The 15780-nt window shown below is 33.1% G+C and overlaps 1 protein-coding gene across 1 annotated transcript; it reads left to right on the top strand.

Moving 5' to 3' along the window:
* Nucleotides 1-3429: 3429 nt before the first annotated feature.
* On the top strand, nucleotides 3430-9836 carry LOC136812855 (acetylcholine receptor subunit alpha-1-B-like). The gene is made up of 5 exons (XM_067069383.1): nucleotides 3430-3859; nucleotides 4833-4987; nucleotides 5414-5646; nucleotides 7057-7272; nucleotides 8760-9836. The coding sequence occupies exons 1-5, from the start codon at nucleotides 3665-3667 to the stop codon at nucleotides 9425-9427; spliced, it is 1467 nt and encodes a 488-aa protein (XP_066925484.1). The 5' UTR covers nucleotides 3430-3664; the 3' UTR covers nucleotides 9428-9836.
* The last annotated feature ends 5944 nt before the right edge of the window (nucleotides 9837-15780 follow it).

The following is a 15780-nucleotide window of genomic DNA, read 5'->3' as shown; positions in this document are numbered from 1 at the left end:
TTAGAAGCCTTCAGGTACTCTTAACTTTTTGAGTTTTATGTCTAAAAATGTTCTTAACATGTTCTTATTTTCCCCATTTTTTGAGTATTTTTGTCCTTTTTCCTAAGAAATTAGGTGTTTTAGCGTCCACCAAGCCTTAAACTGTTCTTAACTTGTTCTTAGTATTCTATATAGTTTGTTCTTATCAAAAAAACGTGTATGGTTTCTAGATGAGCTTTCTTGATTGTCCTTTTACCCATACTTACTTTAACTTTAACTTAATTTTATATCAAAATGGGATTGGTAAAAAGTTTGAAAAGAACCTCCCACTGTGATTTTGTGTTTTTATTTGACTCCCCTGTGGGCTCAAACTTTTAAAATTTACGACTTAAAAACCGCAAGAAACATCAAAATGGCGCCGAAAAGTTCAATGACGCATCGTCGTTGCCAAGCGACAAAGTTTATTGATTCATGATCATAGAATAATTCGATTTGATTGGTTCAAAAAAAATTAAAGAAAAACCCACGATTTCTTCATAATTGATGAAAAACTATATTTTTAGGCAAGCCATGTTAATAAATTCATATTTTACGCAGTGAGAAATAGTATTGTAATTGATAAAATAAATTTACATCAACATGCTAAAATATTTTTCATTATTTATCACTTCATTGTATTTCTCAAAAGTGAAAAATTTTCACTTTCTTTTTTTTGTTAAAGATGCAAAAATTCTTCAATGTGTTATTTGCTTTATGGGAAAAATGTTTGGCGAATGGTAATCTCAGTCATTGTTGCATTTGTATCTTTTATTTTTTCGCTTTTGTTTTTTAGGGGGTTGGCAATTAGTTTTATATTACACCCCTTCTCACAAACCTGGTGTGATTGTATCAGCAATAGGGAGTAACAATAACGGACTAAAACTCGATGGTGACTGATGTTTATTCCCATGTTTTTTATGGCTGGGGATAGGAATTCCATTGTTTTCTATCAAGAAAATTTAGTGAGGATGGAAAAAATAGCACGATATTTTGCAGTGAGGATTTGCTTATCTGGTTATTATCAGCGGGGACAAAAATAAGAGTATATTTTCCACTGATGACAATATTTTGGCCAATTTTTCCAGTGGGAAGGGTCTCTAGTGGGTCTGTGAGATGGGGGTGCTACATTCAAAATCTTGTTAACTTTCTCTGATTCGAAAGGTGTTTGAAACATTCTTTTAAGATCTAGATTATAGAAAGATTCGAACAAAAGAAGTCAGTTTGGTGCTATGCTAGCTGCATTATTTTATTGCCACTTGCCGAAAAATTCTCAGTGTAAAAAAATAACTTCACGCTTTTCTATAAGAACGGATTATGAGAATACAAGGCTGAAAATTGGGCAAAACCTAATAACAAATTAACAACAATCCAAACCCTAAGATTTCAGAAATTACATAAAAAAGTACTGATGATTCTAACATATTTTAAACCTATTTTAAGTTTTTGAGTAAAGAAACTAAGCGTATTAAGAACATCGTAAGAACATTTAATCCAAAAGAATTTCAATAACTTAAGAACAGCCAAGTCTGAGCCAAAGTTTTCTTGTTTTTATAGAAATAGCGTGTAGTTTAGCTTTGGACTTGAAGGGGTGAAAATAAGAACATGGTAAGAACATCTTTAGGCTTAAAACCCGAAAAGCTAAGAACATCTGGAGGCTTCAAAATTGTCGGATGTTTTTATAAAAAGACGCGTAGTGTACAGACGAAAATCTGAACCAATAAAGTTTGTGGTGTTGATATCCTAGACAACTGGCTATCCTAAACTAATTATTACGATTCTGATAGAAGCACCCCACTGGTTGAAGTAGTCTCTTTTATATCTTACAATAAAATTTCCTGGAATCAGCAAAAACAATTTTTAGCGAAATGATAATTTGATGATTTCCAATTGGATATCAAAAAAAAGAAAGAATGACTTTGTTTTATTATTGTACTGAGGGAAATGGAAATATCGCCCAAAAATTTCAAATAATAGGGGTAGAAAAGAATGGAAATAGATATCTAGCCCTAGGTCTAATGAAATTAAGCTTATATTGCGATATTCTGAGTTAATTCTCCCCTTTTTCACTTTATGGCGTAAAATTCTCAAGAAAAAAATATGTCTTATAATTTATAAGTAAGGAATATTATTTTTCTCTTGAAATGAGTAGTTCGAATTTCATAAAATAAGAAAATGGGAAACATTTCAGAAATATACAATTCTACTTGTGCGGTTTTGGTTGCCACTGATGTCACTTAACTTGGAAAGAATGGCATTGTTTACGAGTCCAGAAAATTCAGCGGGGAAGGAAAAATAGCACAATATTTTAGATTTGTTTATTTGAATATTTTAGCGGGGATAAAGATGGAGCGATATTTTGGCCAATTCTCCCGGGGTCTGTGAAAAGCAGGTGTTTTACGTCTTCAGCATCCACGTTAAATGACTATCGTATTACTTCAATTAGACGCCCCGGTCGTACATTAAGTTTTTTGGATTTTAGGAGGAGCACTTATTTGAGGGGGCGTATAATTTGCTGGTATATTCGAAAAAACAGTGGAAATATCCCAGAAAGGTCCCATGAATGTTTCCCGGGAATGATTGATCGTTTCCTCCACGATACTTTTGGTCTGGGATTAGTTTGATTGCATAACAACTCAAGTCATATTTCAAGCACATTTTGAAAGCCTAAAATCCATGTCTTCGAAGTCAAGAACTGCAAAAGGGAAGTTAAATTTGAAGGATGCTAAGAAACTTGGGGTTTTGATTAATTTATGAACAGTCAAGCACAATAGATAACTGAGAAAGTTTCCAATCCATAATTTTTTTTATGTAAGAAAATCCTAAATTTGTGAAGACTTCGGACGTTCTTAACTTTCTGAGTTTTAAGCCTAAAAATGTTCTTAACATGTTTTTATTTTCACCATTTTGTGAGTATTTTTGTCCATTTTCCTAAGAAATTGGGTGTTTTAGGGTCTGCAAAGCCTTAAAATGTTCTTAACATTTTCTTAACATTTTGGCCATCAAAGAGCCTTATGCTCTTATATAGTTTGTTCTTATAAAAAAACGTTTAAGCTCATGTGTGTTTTTGAAAAATTGGGAAGTAAAGTGAGGAAGTTGAATAATTCTCATTTTTTATATAAAAATATTAGTTTGAAAATTACCATATTAACAGCGAGATATCTTCGCAATTGAAATAACCCTAGTTTGTGAAACAGTTCTAATAAATGACCCCAAATATTTTCAAGAGTTAATAGTTAATGAATGTAAAATTTGAAATAAATAAATCTTGCTTGATGGTCTAAGAAGATATACAGTACGCTCTGAATTGATTGAGTTTTAATCAAAAATTTAAACTTTTAAAAATTTTAACAAATACTGAGATAGATATTAATGCTGAGTATAAATATTTTATATTAAAGAAACAAATTATCAGCGTGCTTTATGATTTCCAGGATAAATTAAACATCAATCAATCATTACCTGGTTCAAATAACATCCAATCAACATCCAATCAGTGTCCATCTGGTGTTCATTTTGATGTTAAGAAAACCCCTGTAGTACAGACCCATCAATTAATTTCAACAAGTTTTCACAACAGGCAAAATAATCGAAATATTGAGACGGAAAAAAAAGAATCTTAAAATTACTTGGAAAAAGAAAATCAAAGATGGCAAACATGTTTCTTTATCTTGTTCTTATCAACATTTTTGTTACTGTTTCGCTGGCTGTTCCGCAAAATGGAGAAAGTCGAGTAATTAGAGATATTTTGCAGAATTATTCCGTGGACGCACGACCTGTTTCAAATGATAGTGATCCTGTTAGATTGAAGATTGGATTGGAATTAAACCAGGTTATTGATATCGTAAGTAAAATATTTAGATTTTGAGGGGGTTGAGAATTAAACCTTTGCAATGGAGTGTTCCACGAGGTTTAGGACGATTGGGCACCAGCTTATCCCCGTCCCCAGGAGAGGCATTCAGGCGGAATGGGAAACGGGGACGAAACGCTCGTCAGGGTCCCATTTTTACGCTCTAAAGATATCTGACAGGTTCCCAAATTTTTCTAATTTCCAAGATGTGTATTTTGGACAATTTTCAGGGTGGAAATTAGAAAATTTCTCAAAATTCCGTCTACATCTCGTCATTAGCGAGTTTATGTATTTGCTCTTTTGAGGACGGTAGGGTGACTATAGCGATTTGGAATGACCCGCACTTCTGACCTGCAAAATCGAGATGTTGTCCTCAGTTGGTCAGGATCTAGTCAAATTAGAACCTCATTGTCTCCGTCACAGAAAAAGACACATACATGAACTTGGTATTTTTGCCGCTTTTCAGGGTGTAACATCCAGTGCAACAATTTTGATGATGACCCTTAAAATCTATATTAGCCGTACTATTGAAAAATCGTTTAGGCTTAAGTTTTTTAGGGCGGATGATACTTTGTGATTTTGGCAAACATTTTATTCTTTTGGCCTCTTCCAGAAAGTTTTTGTTCATGGGGGAGGATATATTGAATATTTTGTACGGGGGTAGTGAAAAATCTGCAAAATTTGCCTAGGGGACAAACTTGCTCTGATTAGGGGTGATTGTGAATGTCTGGTGGGTCAACTGACGCTTGTCTGAGGGGTGATATCTGTTGTCTGGGGGGGGGGGGTCAAAATTCACAATGTCCGGGGGCTAAATCTCCAAAAAATGTTATATCCTTCATCCCCCATATTCAATTTTTTTCTGGAAGAGCCCATTTTAGATTTTTCCGTCGACGATTTTTCTGTCTCAAATCAAACGTAATAAACCCTGTATATAACCTGTATACTGTATCATTTATTCAATTTGTAGATTGAGAAAAGTGAGCGGATCGATGCTTTCTTCTTTATAAGACAATTTTGGACGGACAACCAATTAGTATGGGATCCAAAAGATTACAATAACGTTCATCATATACACCTATCACCTTCTAAAGTATGGAAACCTGATATTGTCCTCTACAATAAGTAAGTAAATGTGTATTACATGTCATAAAATAATTTTGTTACTTTTCCTAAAGAACACGTCATCTATACTATATTACTTCAAATTACCAATTAGTGAAGAATTTAAGGTTTATTGGGAAAATGCCTTACAGTTTCAGCCCCACTATGAAATTGATTTTGATTCCATCTCCATTCAACATTCAACGGAAGAAAGCACTCCGAAACCATCCCCAATACATCTTTTGAGTTGGAAACAATAGAATAAAAGTATGATTTATTTCCCAACAATAAACGAAGAACTATTAAGACAAGATTTTCGTTTAATCCATCACACATCTCTATCACGAAAATGTCTATGGATTATAAATTCAATTTCAGTTTTCAAAGTAGTTTAGTCTCTAAATTGAATCATTGAATTTTAATTTTTTCATCATTATTACTTAATAGCATTGAAAATGATAAGAAATTCGGTGGGAGTCTTGATCAGTTGAACAATCGAATCATTGTCCAATCAAATGGTGAAGTCGCCTGGTTAACACCAGCTCTTCTCATTGCTAAATGTCCAATGAACATCAAATACTTTCCATTCGATGAACAAGAATGTACATTCGAATTTGGTAGCTGGACGTACGATGGATCTCAATTGGACGTTGATGTAAGAGGCACCGAAATCAACTTGAGTAAGGAAACATTTCTTACATAAAGATAAAACAAATGGTGTATTTTTTCGCAATACTTTAAGTGTATACACCAATAACTCTGTCGCGTCACGAGCGCAGGGTTAGCAATGTATGGTAAGTTAGTCTAGCAAGCTAGACGACTAATTCAGACATATTAGAAATAAAGCAAAAAAGTAAAGTTTATACAAACTAAATCCCGTATCATTATTTGTGTTTATTATTAGTGTTACATGCATTATAAACGACTCCAGTCTAATGGTAAGCGTGGTAATTTCCCTATCCTAAGGCAGGTCTATCAGGCCTATTCCAAATAATTCGGAGGGTTCATTTCTCTAACTTCTCTTCTTTTGCTTACGCATTCATCAGTTGATTAGAATATTTCGTACATTTTTTTGAAGCCTGGTAAACCCGAATTATGAACTTGGTTGTGTAAAAAAATTTAACTCGGCCATTTAAAAAAAAAAAAAAGTCTGTTCACGATAAGTGTGCACTCTTTTTTCTTTTACCTATAACTTTTGAAGGAATTCTTAAATCTTTATAAATTTGGTATCGTTGGAGAGATATTTGTGAGTGGAACAATTTGAAATAAAAAAGTCTTCAAAAAAATTCTAAAAATGAAGATGAAAATGAAGAAGAAAACAATGAAGATCTTGTAGAGAAGTGTTATAACTTTCATTTTCATTGGTGAGATTCTTTGATCTTAGGAGGTCATCAGTGTGAAAAAATTTCACTAAAATATTTATTCAAGATAAAGTTATGATACAAAGTTAATAAGTGATTGACCCCAAAAAACAGCAGAAAACAGGAGAAAACAGCGTTTTTAGACGTCAATCAGCTTATAACTTTGTTTGATATCTTTTGACTGAATGATTATTTTTGAGAATTTTTTTCACAGTGATGACGTTCGATAATCAAGGATTCACTTCAGTGAAAATGATAGTTATAGCACTTTTCTACAAGATCTTCATTTTTTTCTTCTTCATTTTTATCTTCATTTTTAGAATTTTTTTATAGATTTTTTATTCCAAATTGTTCCACTCACCAATATCTTTCCAATGATAACAAACTTATAAAGATTGAAGAATTCCTTCAAAAGTTATAGGTAAATAAAAAAAGAGTATACACTTATCGTGAATAGACTTTAGGTGCACCTTAAAAAAACCGAGTTATCAACAAACTCGAAAAATTAACATGTACCTAAAAAGACGAGTGATAAAACTCGGAAATTTAAGGTGCAACCAAGATAACCGGAATAAATCTTAACTCGGAATATTAAGGTGCACCTAAAAAAACCGAGTGATTACGTCGTAACTCAGGTTTTCTATGACTCGGCATTAGACCGAACGAAAATCTAGATCCCAATTGCTTATGATTCAAGGGTCAAAAAATAACCCTAACTCCTTTTTACAGAATCATATACAGCAAATTCAGAATGGAAGTTGGAATCAGCAACCATGAAGCAAATCAATATGACATACACATGTTGTCCTGATACTCATTTCCCAATCATTCATGCTACAGTGAAATTACACCGTAAACCATTGTATTACTTGCTGAATATGATTTTCCCAATGGTTTTGATCAGTTTGATGACTACGTTGACCTTCTTCTTACCAGCTGAATCAGGTATGTTTTTCTTTCTTTGAATGCCTACAGTGTGTCCAGAAAAAAGTGAAACCCTCAAAAATCAATAACTAAACTGGCCTTTAGAATATTTGAAATAAGATTAAATTTCTTTGTTCATTCAATAGATATTCAATTCATTTATTCATTCAAGGTTTTTGAGATATAAAACGAGTCATAAAATTTAGCATAAATTATAAAGATCATATAAAGATGTGTCCACTTCTTTTGGTACACATATACTAGATACTATCACACTCCTTCTAACAAATCTGGTAGGACCCCCTTCCACTGGAAAAATTGACCAAAATTTCGCCTCTGGCGGAAACTTATACTGCAATTTTTTGTCCTCTGAAAATAATCACACTGAAAAATATCGTGCTATTTTTTCCATCCCCGCTTAATTTTCTGACTCGAAAACAATAGAATTGAAATCCACAGCAATTAAAAACATGTGAATATCAATCCCCATCGAGTTTCAGTCTGTTATTTTTACCAACTGTGACTTTTCTCAGTCGAATCATTATCCCTCGATTGTAGTTTAGTAACAAAAGGCAGTTTACATACATAAAGGTTCACATTACTACAGCTTTTGATTGTAACTAGTCTGCTCACTGTAATACAATTCATTATCCATAATTTGATCTTTAAGGACGATAAAAAATTCGAATCGCGTAACTTTTTAGCTGTGATAGGGACCAATGTTTTTACAGGGTGTCCCTAATTAAAGTATCGAGTTTGAACATGCAATTGAGTAGAAAAGTTTGTGTGTGTTATCGCTAAAATATAAGAACGTTCTCCATCACACAGGCTTATTACAAAAGGTAGTTACAACGTATAAATTAATCGTAATGACAAAGAAAAAAGAGGGAGAGCTTAAAATACAATTTTGTGAATACACACATAAAACTTTCTACTCATAGTTGTGTTTTGACTCGATACTTTAATTAGGGACACCCTGTACAATTGTGCAATTAGTATATGTAATCACATGATAACGAGTGCAATTCGAGAATAATTGCACAAGTGATTTTTTTGTTAATAATTTTTTTTCGAAAATTCGAAACAAAAAAATCACGAGTGCAATTTTCGAATTGTACGAGTTATTATGTGATTACGAGCTAATCGCACAATGACTTTCACTACTTTTTCCCCCTTAGGAAAGTAAATTTACAGAAATTACACTGAGAGTTTTATATTTTTCTCTTCTCTTTCTTTTATTGTTGTTTATTGATTTTCTTTCTCACAAAATAAATTTCGAATGCAATTAAAACGTTCGATGCAAAAAAAAATGTAAGAAAAAACATTAAAATCAATTTTGTAAACATTGGCGCCGCATTGGAGAGTGTGGTTAACGATTAATTGCTCTCTACAGGATGCAATTAACGATTAATTGCTCTCTTTAAGGGCGTACCAAATAAGAAAAAATAACCCATCGTGCGATTAAGTATGAAATCAATAACAATCAATTTCTGGATTTCCTTTTTTAGGTGAAAGAGTTGGCTTAGCAATCACTTTGTTCCTTTCAATGACTGTCTTCATGCTCATCGTTGATTCATTGATGCCGGAAACCTCTGATACTGTTCCTATAGTAACCATTTTCTTTGGTGCTGCCATGTTAGAAATGATGGTTATGATCGTAGCAACATGCGTCATTTTGAAAATGCATTCTGCAGTTCATCCCTTACCGAAATGGGTGCGAGGACTTTTGTACGAGAATTTATCGTATAAACTCGGTATTCGTCAAAAAACCAAAGTCCTACCAAGCGACGAGGAAGAAAAAAAGAAAGATAGCATGACGTCATTCTCAAAAGAAAACAATGGCTATTTTCACGTGCCCGAAAATAATCTACAACGTATTAAACTGATGAGAGATCAAAACCAAAATGAAGCAGCTCTAAGCGCTATGAATGGCGCCAACACCGCCTTGACACATCGTAGTCCTCAAGCGCAAATGTTCAGTAATGAAATGATGAAGAAAATGGATATGATAGTAGAACGACTTGAGAATGATGCTGAAGATGAGAAGATTAAACGTGAATGGAAGATTTGTGCTTACACATTGGATCGTCTCTTACTGGTCACTTTTATAATCATGTTTATCATCACAGTATTGGCTTGTTTCGTCACTGCTTCATTTCATGGCGAAACTGAATAAGGCTAATATACAGTTGACGTTCTCTAATTCGATCTTCAAGGGGAATAGGATTTTCATCGAATAAGGGAGCTTATCGAGTAAGGGAGCGTCGTTTATGAGAGTTTCTTGTTGACGGGGACTTGAAATTTCATCGAATAAGGGAGCCTATCGAATAGTAGAACGTCGAATTAGAGAGCGTCAACTGTAGTAGACTTTTATAGACTTTTAAAGAGGTATGGCCAAGTAGTCAAAGGCGTCAGCGTCTCAAACCAGGGACTCGCAGTTCAAATCCATGTTCCTTCCAGTCTTCCGTTCAGTTCATAGATAGACGAGCCGGCTGGCCGTGGACCCCGTGGAAACAATCGAAAGACTACCTAAAAGTCTTGTATTACTTAGCTATCCACGTAAAATATCGACTCTATCTAACTAAAAACAACTTGAAAACAACTACTTGACAAAGACAAACGTCGAAATATTGTACACGTGTATGTGTTTTTTCTGTGAAGCTAACTAAAAACAAAGATATGAGAAAAGGTGATTGCCTACTTTAAAACGTTCTGTTTAGATTAGAGAGTTCTGCAATCGGAGGTGGAATTAATTAAGAAATTTACAACCATCAATAAGATCTCCTTCCAACTGTTAAAAAACTTTTGAAGAAGGAGTCAATCGAAGGATCATGCAGGAGAAAGCCAGTTCTATATAGACTTGATATTGAAAAATGAAACTTTTTAAATACGACTTGATAATCTTGACAAAGAAATGAAAACCGATAAAGCAAAGAATTAAAAGGAGAAAGTGGACATAACTTTGTAGACCTGGAATCTCAGGCTATTACTGAGATCGTAAAAAAAATTAAATAGGAGAACAATTTTATGAGTGTAATATTTTGTAAACTTGATTTTTTAATAAAAATTACGACTGTAAGATATATAATAAGGGATGTAAAATACGAAGATTAGTTGACAGTAAAGTATTCCCAATACCTTATTCAAGTGACGACGACGATTTTGTACTACACCCCAGTACCAGTGAACAACTGAAAGTTGGCCTTATAATGATTACTTTTAAGCTCAATAACCAGTAGAAATCAAGTTTCAATTAAATTTCAATGTAATTTTCAAGGAGCTTGGTTAAATTTTCATATTATTCATTTTTATCATCCAGGCCGACCTTTGAGCCATTTTCCGTTTCCTGGTCCTACTGGCTCTGTAATACAGAGGTTTGCTTAACATCAAAATTAACGTCAGATGGACGTTGATCGGATGTTGATTGGATGTTTTGAACCAGCTAAATGATTCATCACAGCACTACACGATTTCCACTTTTTCCCAGATACTCAGTATATCAAAATCAAAACATAAACGTCATTTTTTATACAAGCATCCAAAGTTTTTTAAACCGGATGTTCTTAACTTTTTGGGTTTTAAAGCCAGAAAGTGTTCTTAACATGTTCTTATTTTTCCCCATTTCGAGAGTATTTTTGTCCATTTTCTTTAAAAATCGGGTTTTTAGCGTCCACAAAGCCTTAAAATGTTCTTAACTTGTTCTTAATATTTTGACCATCGAACCCTTATGTTCTTATATAGTTTGTTCTTATAAAAAACTTGTAGGTATAAAAGATGGACGCCATTTGTTATTTTTGGCTTTGATAATAAAGGTAGTCTTTCTACGCAAGAAAAACAACGCCAGCAACAAATTAAAGGGATTTACTTTTCAAATGCACTTGAATCCCCTTTTAAGTCATTGTCTTGGCAATACAAACTGCGTGCTCTGAGTAATAAAAACAATACACCTTTTTTTTATAAGAACATCTAAAATTTTTGAAGCCTTGAGGTGTTCTTAACTTGTTGAGTTTTGAGCCTAAAAATGTTTATAACATGTTCTTATTTTCACCATTTTTTGACTATTTTTGTCTATTTTACTAGAAACTCAGTGTTTTAGAGTCTGCAAAGCCTTAAAATATTCTTAACTTGTACTTAACATTTTAGCCATCGAAGCCTTATGCTATTATATAGTTTGTTCTTATAAAAAAACGTGGTAACATTTTTAGAGGAAGGAAAAAGGTCCTTGACCAAATTTTTTCTAATTTCGTCACATATACAACTTTTTCAAAGTACTTTTTTTGATTTTAGGACTGTCAATATTAATTTTCTTTGGATACGTCATTCGATTATTTTGGAATTTTACCAACAGCCTTGTTGAGTGTTGAGAAGAAAAAAAGGTTATTTTTTGCAATCACAAAACTGACACATTAGCTATAATTTACACAGCTTAATTATCAGGGTTTTAACCTTTGGCCAGAATATTAGGGAATTTTCGTTTCCAGTTAAAAGATTCGAGGAACAACCCATTACATCATATTTCCCAGCCCGGGGAGTCTGTGTGATGCGCGAATAATCGTTCTCGATAAATAGCCCACTTAACACGATCATCGTGTACTTTATCCTTATCTTAGCCAATAATAATTAGATATTGAAAAATCATGGTTTCGCCTTCGTAACCACTCATCTTTCTGACTTATCTCTTTGTTATTTCTTATAAAATTGCAATCAAAACTTAAAAGAAGTTCCACTCAAAATATAATAGGGCTGAACACAAATCTTTTATCCAACACCATAATAAAGTGAGTTTCGCTGGTTGCTCGTGGTCACTCTTACTAAATACCTCCTAAATTGGCGCCATTATTGCAATCATATTTTTAAAACTTAATTGAAAGTTGACGAAAAAACTCTTGTAAGAACATGAAAGAATTTTTTGACGAGTTAACTTAAGGTCTTAGCTTAGCAAAAACAAATTCATGTGAGGAGTTTTCATGTGAGGAGTTTTATGCATGCCTTCGAGGTACACTAAGTTTAAAACTTAAGATTAAAAATTTGAAAATTTAAGATCTAAAATCTAAGCTGACTTTATACTATGCTGATACAGGACTGTTCTGAATGGATCCCGAATGGATCCCCGTTGGGCCACTGACCTTGACGGCCGCGACGGGATGTGCCGCTGGAGTTTGAAAAATGGACCCTGTCGGATATGAATGAATGTTTAGTAAATTTGCAACCCTGTCAAAACGAAAAATCGATTCGACAATATGACTAAAAGTAGACGAAAAATTTAGAAATTTTCTAATCCCTGCAAATTGTCAAAAAATAACCAAAAGTCGACACTGTCAGATATCTTCAGAGCCTTAAGAAAGGGACCCTGACCAGTTGCACGTCTCCGTACCCAATTTTTCCTGCGTGACCCCCGGATGGAGCTGATATTAGTTGTGTATTGAATAAATACAATAAGTGAATTCTGTGTCACACAAAAATATTTGACGTCAGTTTTCTTTTGCTACAAAAGTTTCTAACCTATGAAAAAATATTTATTAAAAGATATTTTCAACTGAATAGAGAAGTTTTGTTCTTGATTCGTATTGGATATGAGTTGAGAGATTAATTCAGTTGAAAAATTCATATAGAATAGAAAATGGAAAACGAAACAAGTCTTCCCGTAGAGAAGGTAAGTGTGGTTTTGATTGTTATAATTTGATCACACATTAGAATATCTTGAGCTCGAAACTCTATAACTCGAATGTCTTTATAACTCGAACAAGTTTTCTAGCTCCTTCAGTTAACAATGCCTTACAAACATTTCTCCATAACTCGAATAAATTGCGTTTCCCGTGTGCGTTCGAGTTATGGAAATTCCACTGTATAAAGTCTACTTCAGAAATATCAGTTTTTTTTTGAGATTTTGACGGACCACTTTTCTGTTTATACTTTTCCTCATTTTACCATGAACATGGACAGAAAATTGACACTTTAAAGTCAATAATGTATGGGACCATTCAAAAAGTACGTAAGCTTAATGTCTAAGCGAAAATTCCCCTCTCCCTTGCTCTTGTACGCCTTGTTTTTTTATAAGAACAAACTATATAAGAACATAAGTGTTCGAGGCCCAAAAGTTTAAGAACATTCTAAGAACATACAAAGGCTTTGGAAACTTGAAAACATGCAATTTCTTAAGAAATACCCACAAAATGCTGAAAATAAGAATATTTTAAGAACATTTTTAGGCTTCAAATCCAAAAAACTAAGAAAATCCGAAGGCTTCGAAAATTTTTGACGTTCTTATAAAAAAACGTGTATAGTACCTACCTCTTTGTATTTATGCTTTTTTGTTAACCACTTCCCATTGATAAAGAAAACGCCTGTTGAGGTTCAAAGAACTCGACTAACGCCAGGTCGGGCTTTTGATAATTAAACTTCTTCTATATATCAAAGAGGAGACGTTTAAACTTTAAACTAAGCATTGTTTCCCGTCCTACTAGAAAATTTGGTCAATATTAACTTACAGTTTCAATCCAACTGACAATTGACTTTGATTTCATCAATAGACAATAGAATTTCTAGGAACTTCATCAGAAATTTTTACCCCAATAGTTAAACCTAACCTAGTTAACCTATTCAAGCTATTTTAGAAAGTTATACACCGTTGGAAAGATATTTCCAAGGAAAATAAGCTAAAAGATAAAAAATTACAGCTCTTTGAAGTAGACCAACAACAAATGACCAACTTTACAGTGCTATAGTTTTTTTTCTAAAAAAGGTACGAAAAATATACAGATTTGAAATCAGCAAGGTTTAAATACTTAAAATACTTAAAATAGCCTAATTTCACGATTTTTGAACCAGTAGAAAAATCTTCGTTTTTTCATCTTCATTTTTCAACTTTTCAAAAATTTTATATCCTTTATTTAGATTATTTTCTTTGGAAATATCTTTCCAACGGTGTATATCTTTAAAATAGCTTGAATAGGTTGTGAAAAAATGCTCATCAAAAGCTAAAGTTTCCACATATTGTTGAGACAGATTTTAGCATATTCAATAAAATTTCAAATAGGAACAATAAAGTTGATCAGATTTGAATTACACTTATATTTTGTGCTCTTCAAAGAGATAATCATGGGTGGTAAGTAAACTACCGCCGAGTTTATGTTTATGTTCTAATTTGACCAAGTCCTGACCAGCTGAGGAAGACGGTAGATCACTTTTACCATCAAGATTGCGGGTTATTCCAAATCGCTTCAGTCACTCTACATTCCTCAAAAGTGACTCGCTATTGACTTCATCATGACGGCAAATTTTCATAATAAATAAACATTTGACGTCAATATAATTTTTCAAACTTTAGAACTTGAATTTGTAAATTTAAAACAGTTAGAGATTTTATTTATTCTAAAGAAGACATTTGAATGCATTCTTAGTTATGAATAAAAAAGAATTGTAAATGTTTTGAAAAAAATATGGCAGAATCGGTAAGTCTCTCTACTCCAGTAAGAGCTAGGGTTTTAAAGTTTCTTATTAAATGGACAGCCTGGAACATCGCACGATCTTAGTATACCGCAATAACAGTTTATACTTCTCCAGCTGGTACACAACGTTGTTTCAACGTTTATCTAATGTTCACAACGTCCATATAACGTTAAATGAACGTTGAAACAACGTTATGTGCCGGCTGGGTCTGTTCTTCGAAATGATGATTTTCGTCCATACGGGCGGCATAAAACTTAAAGTTCTAAATAATGAATCAAAGTCTCTTTCTTTTAATTTGAACGCAAGCTCTGATATTATCGAGCACTTTCGGCAGATAGAAGAAAATAGACTTATACTTCTGCTCTTCTATTTTCATATCACAATCCACTATATCATGATATTGATTATCGATGATAAAGAGCGATGAAAAAATATCCAAAAAGAAAACGTTCCACGGTGTGAAATCACAGCATAGGAAGAATATTGTCAATATTCCCCTATACCCTTACATTTTTGTTTAAGAAGTTTGATCTAGTTTGAGTAAATCAAGTCAAATTTAATTTGTATTTCTAATTGCACTCAATTGATAATAGATTTGATATATATCCCCCTAATAGTTGGGACCAAATTTTCCAAAAAAACTGAATATCGGTTAGTCAAATATCTCAATACCAAACTTAATTATAAATATCTTGTTCCACTCTTTCCCCCTCTCTGCCTAGTTGATAAAAACTAAGTATTGTCATCTGTAATTTTACTTTTTACATTTTTAGACTTGTTCGTTGGACAATAATTTGACGGCTATGGTTGACAGCCAGGTAAATATTCTTTTTATTTCTGAATCAAACCAGAAAACCGACGGAGCACTGTGTGGCATATTGATATGGTGGTTTAACGTTTTTTATAAGAACAAACTATAACAACAGAGCTTCAATGGCCAAAATGTTAAGAACATGCTAAAAATATTTTAAGGCTTCAAAAACTTTGGATGTTCTTTAAAAAAGACTTGTATTAACCTTGTTTGCTGCGTAGGTGACTGAGGTTCTATTTCCACTCGCAGTGGTTCAATTGGCAAGTGAA

The sequence above is a fragment of the Clytia hemisphaerica genome, unplaced genomic scaffold (genome assembly GCF_902728285.1).
Source record: "Clytia hemisphaerica strain Z4C2 unplaced genomic scaffold, Clytia hemisphaerica genome assembly, whole genome shotgun sequence".
Lineage (NCBI taxonomy): Eukaryota > Metazoa > Cnidaria > Hydrozoa > Leptothecata > Clytiidae > Clytia > Clytia hemisphaerica.
This window is presented reverse-complemented; position numbering and strand designations above follow the sequence as displayed.

Coding starts and splice junctions, on each gene's coding strand:
- LOC136812855 (XM_067069383.1), top strand. CDS start 3,665: ATGGCAAACATGTTTCTTTATCTTGTTCTTATCAACATTTTTGTTACT. Junction 5,647..7,056: donor AGGCACCGAAATCAACTTGA/GTAAGGAAACAT, acceptor TCCTTTTTACAG/AATCATATACAGCAAATTCA. Junction 7,273..8,759: donor CTTCTTACCAGCTGAATCAG/GTATGTTTTTCT, acceptor TTCCTTTTTTAG/GTGAAAGAGTTGGCTTAGCA.